Source organism: Neofelis nebulosa, chromosome 4, assembly GCF_028018385.1.
Source record: "Neofelis nebulosa isolate mNeoNeb1 chromosome 4, mNeoNeb1.pri, whole genome shotgun sequence".
NCBI lineage: Eukaryota > Metazoa > Chordata > Mammalia > Carnivora > Felidae > Neofelis > Neofelis nebulosa.
The window spans coordinates 147,202,329-147,221,708 of record NC_080785.1 but is presented as its reverse complement, the minus strand read 5'-3'; the positions used below and the strand labels follow the sequence as shown (position 1 = coordinate 147,221,708).

Here is a 19,380-nt window from a genome sequence, read left to right as displayed (position 1 = left end):
AAGTGCTGCAGCAGTTTTGTGACCCTATGAAAGGAACGGCCGGAGATGCTGGGGCAAAGGCTGTAGGGAGAAGGGCCAGTTGTGTGAGAGGAAGGGTCTGAGGATGCAGCCAACTCAGTGGGAATCAGGACAGAAAGAAAGTAACTGGGTCCTTGGTGAAATAATTGGCCATCTTGGGATAAGTCTACCCCTTAACCATTCCTACCCGTCATCTTCTTAGTTCTAGAAGCCAATATCTTTTAAGGTATTTTGAGTAGGATGTTTGGTTCTTTAAATTGAAAAGATTCCCAACTTGAAGAAATAGAGGGTGCATTGATTTAATTACAGTAGAACACTCTTGAGTAACCTCCAGTTAAGCAATGTAGTGGGTTAATGAATGTTCTTCAGCTCTTCTCCCATCAGTTAAACAGTTTGGCTGTGTCTAAAGCATGCTGAATGCCCACCGCTAGCAAACTGCCTCAGTGCTCAAAAGGCCATGATCCTACATGCAATGACTGGCCAAGTATTAAAAGTAAGCGTTTGATGTATTATTTCAGGAATGATTTCTTGCTTCTAACCCTTTTTGCTTAAGCAATCATGATCACATCAGAGATCAAATTGCACACACGCACAGGCACACACACAGTCACTCAGTTCCATTCTCTGTGGAATGGGGTGAGTTCTAAATGGGGTGCTTGTCTGTTTTGGCTTGCCAAGGATAGACCTACTTGATACTGCTTATCTCTCTATATTAATAAAAAGGGGCCCCCTTATCGAAAGGGATTTGGTTTGGATGATAAACAGTATGGTTATTCTAGTGATAAATCACGTAACAGAATTAAACCTATTCCCTGCGATGTTTCATAACAAGAGGAGGGGCCACTTGGGAGTCAGTGAGCACTGCTACTAAGGTCCATAAAGTCAATCATTTGGTCTCAATTAATTGAGTCCAAATGCTATTGTTCAGCAAGACAAGAAATAACCAATGAAAGTGTTTGCAGGATGACCGGGTGGAAAGACAGCTGGAACCTTATTGTTAATAGTACTTGGTCAACATTATTGGCAGCTGGCATTATTCTCAGTGTGTGTCATGCTTTTGGGGAGTAGTCTGAACTTCCAGTGGTAGAGTCCAGGGGAGTTTACGACCTGCGATCTTCACATGAAATTGGGCATCAAAAGCAAATTCCTATAATGTTCTAGCCATGTGAACCCAGCCCCCTGGTGCCGTATCCATCAAAACCACCTTGGCATGAAATTGGCTTCCTCCCAGGAGCTCGGGGGGTGGAGTGTGTGGGGGCGGAGGGCGGATCTTCCCTGCAGTTTACGAGCAGAGAACACGATCTGCTTCTTGGGGCTTCTTTCTGCACTTTCTCAGATGATTTCTGACTCCTGCTTACACACTCTCAGGGTGTAGAACTTGGAATGGCCTTCATGATGCGACCACATCTACATTTTTATATTCTTGGGTCTGAATGCCTTCAGGAGTTTGTCAGGTTGAGAGAAGGGATACATAAAGGATGTATTTATATTTTATTGAAGAAAAAAACACAACTTAAAAAAAATTTTTTTTAACGTTTATTTTTGAGACAGAGAGAGAGACAGAGCATGAACGGGGGAGGGTCAGAGAGAGGGAGACACAGAATCTGAAACAGGCTCCAGGCTCTGAGCTGTCAGCACAGAGCCCGACGCGGGGCTCGAACTCATGGACCGCGAGATCATGACCTGAGCCGAAGTCGGCCGCTTAACCGACTGAGCCACCCAGGCACCCCACACAACTTTTTAAAATGAGGAATGGGAGCCTATGTCCCCTGTCATCCCACACACTGTTAAGGCTTTGAGGTGAGTTTCCTACATGGGGATATGTGGGAGGAGATGGTGGGCATTGCTCTTTGGAGCCACTGGAGCTGCATTTTCCCAGCCCCGGTCATTCCCAGGCCACACTCATGATTTCACCTGTTTCTACCAGCACCTGTATGATTCCTTAATGCCTTCCTTTAAATCAACTCTTTGTTTCTAACTAAGTAAAAATAACCCCATTCTGAGTAATGATCTGAGTATCTGTGGTTCCATGTGTTGGTTAAAACTTCTTTAACATTGTGAAATATGTTTTTTTTCATTTCTAATGTTTATTTATTTTTGAGAGAGAGAGACAGAGCACAAGTGGGAGAGGGGTAGAAAGAGAGGGAGACACAGAATCTGATGCAGGCTCCAGACTCTGAGCTGTCAGCACAGAGCCCGATGCGGGGCTCGAACTCACAAACTGCGAGACCATGACTTGAGCCGAAGTCAGGTGTTTAACTGACTGAGCCACTCAGGCACCCCAAGAAATATGTTAACTACTAAAGTCTTTACAAGTTCCTTAGTGTTCGACTCAAAAGCGCTTGTCTAGGGCGGGTTGTAGGGTGTGTGTGTGTGTGTGCACGTGTTGCTCATATGTGTGTGTGTATGTTGGGAAGGGGTGAGGGCAGGGCATAAACCCCTCTCCATCCATGGTTCAAGAAGGAGGAGATTAAGATTCCTTTATTCTACTACCCCATTGGCTATTTGCAGCCCAGATCTCTGGCAGTAGCATTCCATTTGAAAAGGTGCTCCTCTCCTAGGAATTCAAGAGCAAATTATGACAAATGGTTCTGTTACTAAACCTGGTTCTTCTGATCCCCGAACCCAAGCCATTCATTAAGTACCACTCCCTTTCTCACCCCATGTCTTCCAGTCACGAAAGCCAAAGCTCCAGGGCCCCTCAAAGGATGACTAGAGATCCTGGTACGGGGTGGAGATCGTGTCTGCACCTCCATCCCCGTGACCGTCCCCATCCCCATCCCCACCACCGCTGGGTTCCCTGTGAAGTCAGTACTAGCCACAGGTGTGGGTAGGGCTTTTGCAACCAGAACTGGCAAAAAGCATTCCTTGGTCCTCCTCAAGGCTGCGCTCAGATTCCTCTTCTGTTGGCCCTGGCCCTCCAACTGGCCTGTCTTTCCTTCTTCCTCACTCAGAACTCCCCTTTCATCTCCATGCACCCCATCTTTCTTAGCCACAGCCAGTTTTTCAGCCTTCTGCCACTATGACAACTCTTAAAAGCCGTGCAGAAAACAAATTCCTTCCTATGCCCTGTCCTGGGATCCCCCACCCAAGCCGGACTCAAGACTGGCTGCATGTTGTCTCTGCAGTATAAAACTCAGAGCAGAGGCAGGAGAGCTGGCTCTTGGTCTTTGTGTGTTGAAAACAAACACCAAGTCAAACCCAGCTTCATTTCCCTTTTTGAATGTCCATAATCCCCTTATCTCCCTGTGTGGGATTTCTGGGCCTGCTGCAGGAGGGATGTGCGAGTCTCCCACCCGTTTCCTTCCCACAGCCCTCTGCTCTCTCTGCCTCCCTGCTTGCATACATCCCTCCTTCATCCAGCCCGCAGCTCTGTGTCCACACCAGCAATATCCCTGACAGTTCTTTAATTGCTACATGCATTTGTATGGTTCCTTGGCAATTATATTTCAGACCCTGTCAGGGTACCTGCTAGCCTCGGGGTTCTGTTCATATTAAATATCAATAAAAAGCTGATAGCATCAGTACAGATGGCAGGCTCCACAAAATCATATTTTACTGGGAGCCAGGCCTGTCCAGAAGATGGAAAGAAGGAACATTTAAATTTCTTTCTCTCTTCCCAAAGGTTGAAATTAGAGGAGACTTTCTGTGTGAATATCAGGAATGGGTTCTTACTAAAGGATGACAGCTATATATTCTCCCACTGGGGTTGTCTTTTATTGCGTGTGACTTGTCATAACATCAGTTTTCTCCAGAATTGTTTCTTTATGTCCCCCTACTGAGCCCCAGAACATAGGACAAGGTTTCAAATACCCTAGATTTTTTTTAAGTGTTTATTGACTGATGGGTAAGATTTTATTTGGCTTTACTTTGAAGAGGAGTGATTTTGGGGTAGAGGCCCAGGGCTGAGCGTCATAAATCCCACTGCTAAGGAACACTTTAGGTGAAGGGACAGCCTAGTTCCTCCCTGGCTGCGTGGCCTCCCCTCACCGGACTCAGTTGCCTCATCTTTCAGAAACAGTATGGGCCTTCCCAGGAGCCATGAGATGGAGAATGAGGGTGAGGGCAGCTGGGGCCATGTGGATGCATAGCTGTACCCAGAAGGAGAGCCTCACTGAACGTTTGCAATACCCGGATGTGGGTGGTCGAGGATTTCCCATTCTTATTGGTTCCCATTCTTTCATGCTGCTTATGAATTACGTCTGTCAGTGAGAGGCGTGCTGCAAGAATGGCAGGCAAGGACGTACATTCTGAGGACTGTTACAACAAAACAGTCGGTGGTAGCAAATCTGGGACAGTCTAGCTGTCTGAGGACATAGTTTTCCCTGTTGCCATCAGTAGATTTTCCCATTTGTGTGCGATGTGAGGAGCATGCCAGCTCCCCTTGGGCTAACTCCCCCTCGGTGCGGTGCTCAGGAGGGTGTTGTCCAGGCTCCCTGCTGCTGGGGACTCCCCGCTTAGATACTGGGACTGTGACGAAGAGGGCTTCTACCTTGGCTTTCAGAGTGCAAAACCTGGACCCTCACATGTTTGCTGAGCTCCTTCTCTCTACATACCACTGACTTTCTCACACTCTGTCATTCTAGTGCAGGCACCGTTATGTCAGGAGCCTCTATACACACTCCCTCCACCCTCGACCACCTGCCTCTTCAAATGGCAAGGGTGTTACTGCCCTGTCTTTGGGCCCTCCAGGGGCCTCCATGGCTCTTGAGATTGACAGCTGACTGCAGACCAGGGTCTTCAAGGCCCTGCCTGGTCCCCTGGCCCTGACTCCTCCCACCTACCCCAGCCTCCTTTCTGTCCTCTGCACTGTGGGTATTTAAACTTAGAGTTGGCAACGCCAGCAGTGCCTTGCCCCTCCCCTCTGAATGACTATTCATTCCGAAGATTCCAGCTCCATCAAATCTGGGCTAGCAGGACCTCCCCTAAGAGCATGTTTCCTAACATTGTGTTTTTCCCTTCTTATACTAATCATGACTGTAAATTTATACACAATTAGGTAATTACTGGGTTGTCTGCCTCCCCTACTGGTCTGTATGCTTCATTGGGTTAAAGGCCATGTCTGGTTTTGCCCACTATTTTATCCCCAAATCCTAGCATGGTTCCTGGCATTCAACAAATGTTTTCTGAATGAATGAATAAACAATCCATACTATAATGAGTACATGATGTACACCTTTTAACCAGGTTGTCCAGTGGTAGTAGAACTAGTTGCTATAAATGGAATAATTAAAATACAAGAACGGAGAAGCCTTAGTGAGCTTGGCCAGGGGCAGATGTGGGTGGATGTTGGAGGCTGGAAGGGAAGTGGATTTGAAAAGCGATCCTGGGCCAGACCAGAGCATCTTGGGGCACCACGCAGTGGGGTACAGTCTCCGTGTGATGGGTTAGCAGGAACGACTGATGCTTCTGGAGCAAGCTGAGTGGTCTAGCTGTGTTACGTAGCACAGATTTTCAAGCAGGATGCTGAGCTCCAGGGAACCACTATGAGGGATTTGCAAGGCTGTTGTTGTTCTGGTACTGTGGTAGGAAAATGGTGCCTCCGTGCTCACTCCATCTCTGAACCTGTGCAAGATGAGGTTTGTTCCCTTTCCAACCAGAGTAAATCCCCAAGAAGGAATGAGGCTCTGGTTCTTCAGCTTTTCATTACAGACCTGAAGGGAGACTTGGTTAGTGAGAAAATGATCTCTGAAGACAGAGGTGTTTTAAATTAGCTAGTGAATACTGGCTTAATTACAATTTATCATAAATGCCATTTTAGAATCAGAAGCCTCTTGAGATGTGCTTATCTTCACTCTAGAGTGTGTTATTCAAGATTTTATGCCTTGTAAATGTCCCCTCTGCAAGCAGACCCCAAATCCAAATGCAGGTGGTGACAGAAGACCTTCCCTGGTGGCTCTGGCTCTGCAGCAGAGAACCCAAGGTGGATGCATAAGGGGACTCTCGCAGAGAGCTCTGAATTGGTTCCCAGCACTACCCTCTCTTCATTCACCGTGTCCTCCTGAGCTCATGCACACATCCTGAGCATTATTAGGTGCAAAGATGCCGTGTCCAGCCCTGCCCGAAGACATCCTGATCCCAGCCCCTTTCTCCAGGGACCACCCACTCCATTCATTTGCTGACAGCTGGGGACAGGCAGCCTGCTGTGAGCCACCTGTTACCTGGTGTCTAGACTACACGTCCTGTGCCTTCCTTTTTTCCCTCCCTCTACTTACTGTCTGGTAGGCAGTAAATAGAGTTCAAGGCCTCCACGCAAGTCATCTTTCATCTAATAGTTTAGATGAGGAACGCAGCTAATCTCTCCCGTGGGTAAGGTGATGATGTCCTGGGGAAATGAACTTCAGTGCTCCAAGGGTCAATTTCCTCATGTGGAAAATGGGGTAGGAAGAGCAGTTGGTAGCCATCTTGCATAGTACGTGGCCCGTTGCAAGTGTTCCAGAAATGGCAGCCTCTGCTGCTGTCATCATCATCGTTATACTTTGATTTCTGTCATATCATTTTCTTCTTCTTAATATCTCCAACAAAGACTTGAAAATGATTTATTCCAGGGTAATAAGAGTGATGAGGAGGGAGAAATGGGAATTTCTCCACAAAATTTAAAGTATGTTAAGGGAGGAGGGCCATTTAAAGTTGATATACTTAAGGCAAAACAAAGAAACAAAAAATCACACAAACAAGTGGAGTCATTGATGTGAAATCTCACTGGGCAATTAATCCTGACATCTATCATGCTGAGGCAGTAGTCTGAGACGGTGTCCAGCACCTTCTGGGATTTGCCAAACTGGTAAGTGTGTTTCCCATTCATTTTGCTTTCCAGATCCATGCAGAGTGATTCAGCATTGGACCATGAATCCTCCTCATCCCTTTGGTTTCAGGACTGCCAGAAATTGACTCCAGCTTTGTGGAAAGCAACCTGCATTTAATATGTAGCGCGTCACTAAGTTTAGAGGAAGGGGAAATGTTTGGCAAATAAGTCTATTTTATAATTCAACACACATTAGTGGCTATTTTCCAATATATATAAGTGCTTGATAATTAGCATCAAAACTACTCATTATTTAATCTATGACCTATTTAGAATGAATGAGCGATAGCGTTTACTTGCTGAAATGGGAGACACAAAGACTCTCCAGCCATTCTCCCTCTGTGTGTGGTTCAATGTGCGACACTGTAGAAGAGCTCTTGTGTGGACTCAGTCCCCTGTGCCTGCTGTGATTTCACATCCAGGAGTCACACCTCTTCAAAGACCTTTAGTCAAACCTAAGACCCTTCCTCTAGCTTGTTCAGGCAGGAAATAACCTTCTTTACAAGGGCCACGCTTCAGAAACCCAGTTGAACATGAATTCAGACCGTTCCCTTCAATGGTTTTTGGGTTAACAGTGGTTTGTAATTCTAGATTAGCCTGTAATTATTCATGGACACTCAGATTCGCTAGAAATGGACCCATATTTTGTGGTAGAAAATGTCAAGTTTAAATTAATACAGTGATGCTGCTAATTCACTGGAGAATAAATGATATTGAGAAAAAAGATGGTGAGCATATCAGGTGACTTTGAGGTCTGGAGAGGAAACCCAAGTGCTAAGGCATCCATAAAGATCCTGATTGCTTGAAGGAAGTAGGCTATGCTGGCTATAGATTTCATAAGACAAGAAATTTGATTTTGGAACCATGAATAAAAGCGTAGTGAACCTTGGCACTGGTGGAGCACAGATTATGTCTGTGAGAAAATGTATGCTTGGCAGGAAACTTTGTCCATCTGCTAAGACCTTCACCGTGGCCTGCCCATCTTGCCAGCCCAATTTCAAACCTCTTCCCCTTTGCTTACGGGGCCTCAACGGCACTCGCTGTTTTGCTGTTTCCCAGGACACAGGTTTCTTCCTGGCTCAGGGCCTTTGCCCTTGCTACTCGCTCTGCCTCAAAGCTTTTGCTGGCCAAGGTGTTTTTAAACTGACACCTTCTCAGCATTCAGCTCTCTCCTCAAAGAGGTCATCTTGGACCACCCAGTTAGAGTAACTCCCCTTTCCCCTTTCCACACCTGGTAACTCTCAAGCCTATCATCCCTTTTTATTTTCTTTGTGACACCCACTTCTGTTTGGAACCTTCATTTATGTGCCCATTGTCACCCCTCCTCAGACTGAAATGTCCACTTCATGGTCTGCCTGGGTCACTGCTGAATGCCCAATGTAGTTGGTACTCAGTGAATATTCATTGGATGAACAAATGAATGTAAGAGTTGTCAAGAGTACCTTGCCCTGATAATTGGAGGAAGGGAGGAAGAGGCTTAGGTGAAGTTTAATCTGGATAGCTATAGGAGAGCGGAACTGCCTGGGATGGGGAGCAGGGGACCCACCCCAGAGCTGTGACTAGTGATGTACCCCCTGATGGTAACAGAGCCCTCCCTCTGCTGAGCACCCTATGTGCCTTTTCTGAGAAACCTTTGAGTGAGAGCCACTCTGGTCAAAGAAGACAATGGGGCTCAGGGAAGCTAAGTCACAAGCCCAAGGCCACTAACTGACAAGTGCCAAGTGAGGTCTCATATCCAAGACTCCCAACTCCAAAGCCTGCATTTCACACTGGCATGCTGTAGTATTAAGATGCTGTGCAGGGACTCTTGCTGCAGAGAACAGGGATAGAAGAAGTGGGGTGATCTTCTTGGGACCTTATTTATTTCCTCACGCCTGTCATAAATAATGGCCAATGTGTATGGACCATTTTGTGTGTGCCAGTTGCTGTGCTGAGTGCTTTACGTGTGTTAATTTGCTTGAACCCAAAGGGCTGATTGACTGAGGATGACAAGAGGGGCTACCCACTCAAAGATACAGAACAGAAATGGAAAAGTGTGTGAGTGTGTAGGGGAGGATGCAGAGAGAACATCGGCCATCCGTAACATCAGAAAACCCCCATGTAGCGAAGTGCAAACTTGTTGAGGGATGGGGAAGCACAGGTGAGAGCAGTTATTTGGGTGGAAATAAAAGAAGGAAACTACAAATTCTTTATGGGTTATGTGGTACATTATAAAGACAGAGCAGGGACGTGTGAGCTGCTTTTCAGATACAAATTGCAAATAGATCACAAAGGTGGTTTGGGACTCTTACTCTCCAAACATCTGCTTGTAGTCTGTTCTACTAAAAAGCTGAACATCTGATAAATTTCTGACTGGCATTGGAGGTAATTTAATCTCTCAGAAGGTAGAGGAAGCAGGAAGCAGAACTGCTATTGCTGGACTTCACGTTGACCACTGTGAATAATAAGTTGACACCGAATGGACAGGGACATTGGAGAAAATGACCATGTGACATGGAGCTCACTGTATTGAGCAGAAAACTGGGCATTGACACATACATGAGGCATTAAGGGAAATGAGTTTAGTCCAAGTGAGAGCCTTGTAGGTAGGACCTATCAACAGAGATTGAGAAGAATGGTAAGCTCGTAAAATTATAATGCAGACGTGAAAATCTGAACTGTTTCCATTAAAAGGATCCTTCACTAGGAAAAAGGCCTACCCATATGAAACTCAGATTTTAAAAAGAACATATACAAACCATGAAATATGGATATATTATGTAGCATAATTAAGGGAGTCTGAATACATGCAGGGGGTTGAGTGGTGGCCTCCGGAAAATATGCCCCAGTCCTGACCTCTAGTACATCCTGCAAATGTGACTTTATATGGAAACAGGGTCTTTGCAAATGTAACTAAGTGAAAGATTTGAGATGAGCTCATCTGGAGTTTAGGGTGGACCCTAAATCCAGTGACTGGTTTCCTTAAAGAAAGAGATGACACAGAGATACACAAAGGGAAGGCCGCGGGTAGATGGAGGAAGACATTAGAGCGATTGTGTCTATAAAGCAGGAAGCACTAAGGGTTGCTGATGACCACCAGAGGCCAGGAGAGCAGCGTGGAACAGAGTCTCCCTGAGAGCCCCTGGTAGGAACCCAATCTGCCAATTCTTTGATTTTGGACTTCTGGCCTCCTGAATACTTTTCTTCTGTTTTAAGTCACTCGGTTTGTGGTAATTTGTTATAGCAGCCACAGGAAACTAATACAATACATTAACCTCCTAAGAAGACTAGGGGTGGAAGTGAAACCCACGCTCAGATTAGTCTGAGACTCCTGAAGAATGCTAAATGAGGCAGAGGGGGAGGGCTTTTCAACAAAGTTAGAAACAAAACACACACAAGTAGAAGGGAAACCTACTGCTTAGGAGGATGCTGTCGTTTTTGCAAGTGACCTTAAAAAAGCACACCTGCTCAGCAGCCATAGAGGGAACATCTGGCTGGGATGCGGCCCACAGTGTCATGTTTACCTCCTCCTCAGTAGACAGTGGAAGGATCTGAGGACCTGGGTAAGCAGGATGTGATGGGTGGCACTGACCCTTTGGGCTCTTTCATTTCTGCTCTCTGCCAGTGATGTTGGGAAAACCATTTTTAACTTAAGTTTTAGTGTCTGTTTTAACCCAGATATTTAGATGCAGGCCCCATTTTATAACGTTAGCATTTTCCTGTTTCTTTTCATCTCTTAGATGATGAATAATGGACAGCATTTCGAGATTTTCCCTTCTATTAAAATTGCTTGCTAAGCAAGATTGTGAAATCAATATACTGTGATTGTTTTACAAGCCAGAGGACATGTTATCTCAAATATTTGATCAAATAGGAGTGTGTAACACAGCCCTCATTTTAACTAGACCATATTCTTTAGTGATTCTCCTGCCCTTGTTCACTGTGCCCTGGGAAAATCAAAGCCCCCTTTTCTTAAAGAGGCATAATTTCAGAGCGACATTTAGTGTCAAAATGATTGTTGAAATAACCTCTGACCATCACAATTCTTTTTGCATTTCTGAAGGTGCTCACAGGTCCCCAAGGGGCAACCCTAAGTTTCTAGGACCACTTTGGGGTATGAGTGGCCTTTTACTACCCCCAAAGAAATCACAGTCAAGAAAAAAGAATCTCTAACTGGAAACTGTTTGACTGCTTAACATGTTGAGACAGTGAGTGAGGGAAATGGAATTTTTGCTTCTAATTGTGGAAAGTTTTTATATGATGGCAACATAATTGAGGCCATTGATGGAGGAGGCAAGAACCATGGAGTTTTCAGTGTCATTATTGTATTTACATCTTTGTGGATTAATTTCAGTGGCTTTTGTAACAAGGAGTGAGTCACAATAATTATTGTCAAGCTTGTACAGGAGCAAAAAAGGGTTCCATTTTCCAGGATTGTGAGGATAAAGTCTTTCTCAAAATTACTTTGTGGTAAAAGGTTGAATTGGTCATTTTCACTCTCCGAGCCTATGATGTGGTTTACTATAGTTTATAAGAGTTTGAGCACTTACGTTGAGGTGAGATTCAGAATCCCACTTGTCTATGGAATCTGGGTAAGCAATCTGAAAGAATAAGACAGGCTGGAGGTAAGACAATACAAGACACCATGTCTGCCTGCTGGGTTAGGCGCCATTTTGTGGGCTCTTTCTCAGACCTCTTCAGATGGGCATCTTGGGGGCAGCAGTCTGGCAATGGGCAGGCCACTGTGGAGGAGGGATGGGGTGCACTGTGCCAACAGTGAGTTTCCTTGTCACTGTACCTAATTCACATGACCATTTCTAGCATTATTTTGCTAATTGGCTTACTATGCAACTTGAGGACTAGAGTGACCAAATCTGTCTTTATCCCCCTGGTGTAGAATGCAGGAATCTTTGGAATAAAGATGCCATGGTGGGATTTCTGTGACTTGGGGTCCCACAGGAAGTTCTGTTGAGGGTGTTGGAATCCAGGTGAATGGAATTGCTCCATTGATGACTTTCTGAATGCCTTTTGCTGTTTGTCGTCTTCTGTAGATTTGTTTAGCCTTTCAAATAGCCCTTTAAGATGTGTATTATTATCCCATTTATAAATCACAGATCAGAAGCTTTGTCACTGATGAGTTGGATGCTTTTAGGAAAGAACCTAACTTCTTGGTACTCCGTTTCTACTTGTGGAGCATGGAAGTTACTAATGGCGCCTGTCTTGGAGGGCTGTGGTAGAGGCAATGGGAGATGAGCTAAGTACGTGCTTGCACCACGGGAGAGACTCAGTAAAGATTTCTGCTCCTTCCCCTCCTCTTCCTCATCATTAACATGCTCACCCTGTTGTCATTCTTACGCTCATCATGCTGGGACTGGATGGTGATCTCCCCTCTTAACAGAATTATGCTTTATGTGGCATCATTTTGAAACAGGATCTTAAGAAGTTTAAGAAAAAGTGGATGGTCACCAAGCATCCTTAGTGATCCATCTTTCTTCAACCACTATGCCAAAAAAAAAATACTTATTGTCCTTCTTTGCCTTTGCCCTTAATTTTTATCTGTGGACAGAAGGCAAAGAGTTAGCTTTGGGCTGCCAAGGGTGAAGAAAAGAGATTTATTCATGGGATCACAAGGGAAGAAGAGTAGACGGTTGTGATGAGCAACCTTTGTTTTATTCATCTATCCATCCATTCATCTCTTTAAAAAAATTTTTTTAATGTTAATTTTGGAGAGAGAGAACAGGACAGAGCACAAGCAGGGGAGGGGCAGAAAGAGAAGGAGACACAGAATCTGAAGCAGGCTTCAGGCCCTGAGCTGTCAGCACACAGCCTGACGTGGGGTTTGAACTCACGAACCGTGAGATCATGACCTGATCTGAAGTCCAATGCTTAAGCAACTGAGCCATCCAGACACCCCCATCCATTCATCTCTTCATGTGTCCATAAATGTCTGGAATTTCTGCCATGTGCTGGTCAAAGGGACACAGCAGAAGACCACATGAAATGGTTCCTGCCCTCCTGGAGTTCACCATTTGCTGAACAAAAGAGGTAGAGAGATGTAGTTATGTAATTGCAATTTATTTATTTATTTTTAAAAAAAGCAAACTTCTAAGTCAGAGGTGAAGAGAATTGGAACAGGACCATGTTGGCTGAGGTCATTGCAGTGAGAGAAAACACATTTTTCCTGTTTTTATTGCTGGGTTCTGACCCAGGAGAGGCAAAAGGTGGAAAATAATGCTGAGAAGGTCTCTCTCTGCTTTCTCAAGAACTTTGTGCTGTACAAGGTTGAAAGTTACAAATAAAGGGATGTATTTTTCAAGTAAGGAGTCATCAATAAAGGCTCCTGGGTGGCTCTGGGGGCTTGAGCAGGATGAGGAATCCCTGATGTATGGAGTTCCCAGCAGCTAAATGTTTGGGAAGCTATAACTTTCTTCACAGCTTCCTGTAAGATGAGTCTCATGCTGCTGCTATCTGCCAGCTCCAAGGGACGCCAGCCGGGGTTCTCTCTCACTTTGGTTTGTAACTTTCTCTTCTCTCTGTTTCTTTTCAGACCCAGCAATTGTCAATGGGGTTTATTGGTCCGAATCCCTAAACAAAGTTTTCGTAGATAACTTTGATCGTGACCCATCTCTCATATGGCAGTACTTTGGAAGTGCAAAGGGCTTTTTTAGGCAGTATCCAGGTGAGTATCCCCGCCTTGAGAATTACAATTGAGATTAATGACCCTGTGACATTTTTCTTTCATGTTCAGGGTTAAATTTTTCCCCCTCCCATTAGGAGAAAATGAAAGATTAAATTCAAATCTGTTATATCTATTGTCATGGTCCAGATAGGCGCGGTAGCATGGCATCCGTACACACACACAGGCATTTAGATCTGCATGTGGTTTCCACATCTTTCTCGATAGAGCAGTTCATCAAGCTGCACCAAAAGTGAGGAGTTGGGGTGTGAGACACACCATATTTGATCTTTCTGGACAAGAGTTTGCTTTATTACTATTACTACTACTATAGTTACTATCATCATTGTTATTACCATGGAAAGGAACAAGTCATAATTGGGCTGAATTTTAAATTCTGACCAAAGGGGTAAGAAATGGAACATGTGAGGGGCGCCTGGGTGGCTCAGTCGGTTCAGCGTCTGACTTCGGCTTAGGTCATGATCTCGCGGTTCGCGGGTTTGAGCCCTGCGTCGGGCGCTGTGCGGACAGCTCAGAGCCTGGAGCCTGCTTCGGATTCTGTGTCTCCCTCTCTCTCCACCCCTCCCCTGCTTGCACCCTGTCTCTCAAAAATGAATAAATGTTAAAAAAAAATTAGAAAAAAAAAGAGAAATGGAAACTATGAACTGAGGTTTCCCCACTCCAGAGCTGACCGCCTCGGAGGAAGAGCTCGGACTGGCCCAAGCACCGCTGATGGCACCAGCTCATCTTCAGGGCCGCCAAAAGCACCCTCAGATGGTATGCTCATCAGAGTTTGTCCATCATACCTTTGGAACAGGTGTTCCTGAGGCCTCCCCAGACCTCCGCTTTGCAATAAGAATTTAATTCTGGCTTGGTTTGAATTTTAATTAAGAAGGGAAGTTTTAATTTTGCTCACAAGTTGTGAAAACAGGACTCGAGGCTGCAATTGTGCCAACATCACAGCTGCAGAAATTAACAAGCTCAACCTAAAAGAAGGAAAAAACTCTCGGCATAATCTTGGAGCAATTAAGTGGAGACTTTTATGTTTTCATTAAGTAAGACTAGGCACCTGATGTCTTCCCACTTTGAGGCACAGAGACCGCCAGCCTCCGCCTCGAGGAGCCGTTTGCCCTGCACACAGCATCTGTCCCCTGAGACTTGCCTGCCAAGTGTCTGCTTTGCCAGATTATTCGACATTTCCCAAGAGTTGTGTTCAGCGGGGCACACGTGGTTCCTCCTGGAGCTCACAGAAATTTAAACAATAAGCATCCTAGTAAAGATAATGTTATAATAAACAGTGGTCTATTAAAGTTCCAGTGTCACCAAATTGCAATCTGTTTTGATACACTCAACAGAGAGCAAATTTAACGCAGATGTTGCTGAAAATAAAGCGTGGGAGAGGGCTGATCCATAGACGAAGCTACAGGGACCTCTTACCATCTTACCACGTGGTGTTTGGATGAGGGTGGAGCCGATAAGAAGAAACCATAGATCATCTTTTGTCTCCACCAGCAGGAAGTCCTTAAACTATGGTCATGAGGAAATTTGAAAAAAAAAAAAATGGGGGGGTGTGCAGTAGACATCTCAGGCTGCCATAACAAAATACCACACACGGGGTGGTTTAAGCAGCAGGTGTTCATTTCTCATAGTTCTGGAGTCTGGGGAGTCTAAGATCAAGGTGCTGGCAGACTTGGTTCTTGGTGAGAGCCCTCTTTCTGGCTTGCAGATGGCTACCTTCTCCTTGTAGATGCACATGGTAGGGAGCCAAAGCTCAGGTATTTCTTACTCTTCCTAGAAGGGCACTAATCCCACCATGGGAGCTCCATCCTTCTGACCTCATCTAAACCTAAGTACCGGGGCGCCTGGGTGGCGCAGTCGGTTAAGCGTCCGACTTCAGCCAGGTCACGATCTTGCGGTCCGTGAGTTCGAGCCCCGCGTCAGGCTCTGGGCTGATGGCTCGGAGCCTGGAGCCTGTTTCCGATTCTGTGTCTCCCTCTCTCTCTGCCCCTCCCCCGTTCATGCTCTGTCTCTCTCTGTCCCAAAAATAAATTTAAAAAAAAACGTTGAAAAAAAAAAAAAATTAAAAAAAAAAAAAAAAACCTAAGTACCTCCGGAAGGCCTCACCTCTGCATACTGTCACACAGGGTCATGTTAGTTTTCAACCTATGAATTGGTGGCAGGGACAAACATCCAGTTCATAACAAAAGGACATCCTCATGAAGGGTGTGTCTAACAGGGGAAATGAATTTATGTACAAGGTTTTTAATCAGTCAGAGCCATTGACTCAGAAATACTTACCATGTTTGTGACATCTGTGGCAGAATTTTAGCTTTGTAAAATTCCCGCATCTTTTCTGTGCTAGTAAAGACACAAGTCATGGTCCTATGGTGTCTCACTGCCCTATTAATGTCTTGTGGTCACTCAGTGCTTGGTTCTGAACAGAAAACACACCTCTTGTCTCTTGGACACAAAATGATTGTTAGAAGAATGACTCATGGACATTTGTTTGCTAGGATTTTTTATCTTCAGGAAACTTCGTTCCATGTTTAGAGTGGTATAATAGTATGAATCAGTGGTAAGTCTGCATGTTCTTAAAGAGAAGGGATATTTCTTCATTCTTCATTCAGTGTGTGCTGAGTTCTTGTTTTGTTCTAAGCACTATGAGAGGCTAAAATGGTGAACTTAATAGAAAAGGTCTCTGCCCTCATGAAGTTCCCTCTTGTGGGAAAATGCATTCCTCAGGATTTTGGTTGCAAGTGACAGAAACTGCATTCTAGCTAGCTCTGGCAAGGAATACATTTATTGGCTCAGGTAACTTGAATTCTAGGGAATGTGCTGTTTTGAGACATGGCTGGATCCAGTATTCAGCATTGTCATTTGGATTTTGAGTCTTTCCTTCCCTCTTTCCTCTCCACCTTCCTCTATTCTGACCATGTTTCACTGGCAGGTGATCTCCTAGTGATGGAGAATATGGCTGTGTGCTTGCAGTATTATTTCTCACTATGGTCCCAGAGGAAGAGAGAGCAACTGTCCTAGTGGCTTAGATGTAAGACCAAGGATTATTCTGGTCTGGGTCACATGCCCACAGCCTCAAGTGAGGGAGACTGGACAGTGGTAGAGCTAGCCATCTGAAACCATGGGGATTGATCAGGATTACATTACTGTGGCCTTGCCTGGCGGGGATCCCCAAAGGAAGGAACAGGGAAGATGAGGGAGACAGACAGGTGAACAGGTCATGATGGTACAGTGTGTTTAATGCTAACATGGGGGAAATAGAAGGTGCTAGAGGATCACTAAGAAGGAGGGCAATCTCAACTTCTGTAGGTGGGAGCATGGAGTTCTCAGAAGGGGGATTTTAGTCAACATCAACCTAATAAAGTACCTGGGATGATGTTGTCTCTTTCTGAATAGATTTACACAGGCCTTTACAAGTTCAGTGTAGGGCCTTTAGCCATGTGGCAACACTTCCATGTTCTGTCTTTTGGATGATATAAGTGTTCTATATCTATAGCACCTGTTATGGTAACCAACGGCCACATGTGGCTATTGAGCATGTGAAATGTGCCTAGCGAAGACAGGGGAACTAAAATATGAGTTTTATTTAACTTCAGTTAACTTAAATCTAAAATTAAACAGCCACATGTGGCTAGTAGCTGGCATGTTCAGCTGTGTAACTCTATGGGTAAAGATTTTTGTAGTCTGATACCCAGTTTCCAAGGTACTGGCCTACCTTTTAGTTCCTGTATTACAAAAAGGTCTCACTGAGCAGAGAGAGAACTCTGGTTAGGCTCTTCTGAACAGCAACAGCCACAACAGCAACAAAATACAGATAATGGGTCTTTGAGCTCTGCAGGATTTGTTACTCAGGCCTTATCAAAAGCTCTGCTTATTTCATTGTCATCCTTGGGCGTCCTTGGAGTACGGTTAATATTAATATAATATTAATATTAATGCTGATCATAGTGATAGTGACCATCATTTATTGAGCACTGTCCTAGGCGTCTATACAAGCATTGTCTGGTTTAATCCTCAATAATTCTATGGGCTGGGGCTACTATAAAATGCATTCTACCAATGAGAAAGCAGACCAAGGGGTTAACTGACCAAGCCACACCAGCAGGATAGGAGGGAGTTGGTAATGGTGTTAATATTTTCAGCACCTCTTTCATGCTTTGTTCTTATGGCAGTTCTTAATCTATAAAATATGAATTCTGGCCTGTAATCCTGAGCCATCAGGCTTTCAATCCCCATCTCCTTTGCTAAGATATCTGCCCCAGGAGGACAGAGACGTTTGGCTATCACTCTGGTACCATCATCAACAATAACATATTGTATAGGTGTTCAGTACATATTTTTGAATGAATGAATCATTCAGTGGACCAAAATCTACCAGACATATTGGTCTCATCACACTGTTAGTAGCAGCCCTGCCTCCTCAGATACAGTAGAGTTACTGCCTCTCTGAGAAGCTGGTCACTGGCTATAGTCGGTGGGACACAGTGACTAAGTAGGGAACTGGCATAAATACATTACAAAGCTATGCTCCCTTTCTTTTCTCTATTGCTTCCCTCCTCAAAGTCTTCCTGAGCCAATGACTACATAATTCCTTTTATCTTGAGATTCATTCCCCAACCAACCTGGGTGGGATCCCAAAAGGCATAGTGGCAATTCCAGAAATTATATAGCTCATGGGGTGCTTCTTGGCTACGTATCAATTTCCTGGTTCTCAAAGATTTAAGATGAGCCAACTGTTATTTCTCGGTGATTTAAAGTTCTTTGAACAGTTTCAAAATATCTGTGTGTACAAAAAATTATATACTGAAAAGTTGATATGTCCTAGGGGAGATAGTACCAGCTGAGACAGGGTTGCCTGGTGTTTGCCTCCAAAAACACATTTTGTTTTGAGATTGGGAAAGGAAGGGCTCAGTGGTCCAATTAGTTTGGTAAATGGTGCCTCTGCTGAGCCAGTTATGGAGATTCAAGATGCTATAAACAGATTAAAGGCCCACAGTATCCATCCCATGGCATAGAAACCAGTTTTACTTTTATTCATTCAACTCATGCTGACATCCCGGAGGACTTCTCATAGGACATCTTCATGTAACGCCTGTGTAAGGAAGAGCATGGTGACGTGGCATTTGGGAAATAAGTCCTATGGTCATAACTGGCAATCTCAGGAAAATCTTTTGAACTCTGAGAGACTGGAGTCCCTGCTATGAGTTGAAAATTTTGACCCAAGTGCCAGGTTTGGGCAAGATGTCTCCTCGGTGCTCATCCAGTCCTGACTTGAGTCAAGTTATGACCCTTATTGTTCTACCTTAGGCCACTATGCCTAGAACTGTCTCAAGGTACTGTCTTAATCCCCACTCAATGTGTACCTCACGTCCTGACCGGGAAAGGCCTGGGTCTCATGGTTCCTGCTGCCACCCAGGCTCCTTTCCTTTGTCAGAGACATTCTCTATGCACAGCCATACCAGAATTCCTCCGGTTCCTTGAACTTGACATGCTCTTTTCAATCTCAGGACCTTTGCACATTTCATTCTTTATGCCTGGGATATTCTTGTTCACCCTGTGGCCGCCACTTTTGTTTTATGAGTCCTACCCATATGTAGTGGGTTGAATAATGTCTCCCTCCAAATTTATGTCCTCCTGGAGCCTCAGAATGTGACCTTACTTGGAATTAAGGTCTTTGCAGATGTAAATAAGTAAGTTGGGATGAGATCACACTGAATTAGAGTAGACCCTAAATCCAGTATGACTGATACCTTTATAAGAGGAGAGGACTGACACAGAGGGAAGACAGGGGCAGAGATTGGGGTGATGAAGCAACAAGTCAAGGATCACCAAAGATTGCTGGGAGCCAGCAGAAACTGAGAAGACACAAGGGAGGGGTCTTCCCTAG

The 19,380-nt window shown here is 44.8% G+C and overlaps 1 protein-coding gene across 5 annotated transcripts in view; it reads left to right on the top strand.

Moving 5' to 3' along the window:
* Positions 1-19,380, top strand: part of CACNA2D3 (calcium voltage-gated channel auxiliary subunit alpha2delta 3) — an 860,192-nt gene that overhangs the window by 372,699 nt on the left and 468,113 nt on the right. For all 5 annotated transcript variants that reach the window (XM_058726526.1, XM_058726525.1, XM_058726524.1 and 2 more), the window contains one exon: positions 13,350-13,481. In XM_058726526.1, the coding sequence (XP_058582509.1) occupies positions 13,350-13,481 (132 nt within the window). The remainder of the gene's footprint in view (positions 1-13,349; positions 13,482-19,380) is intronic.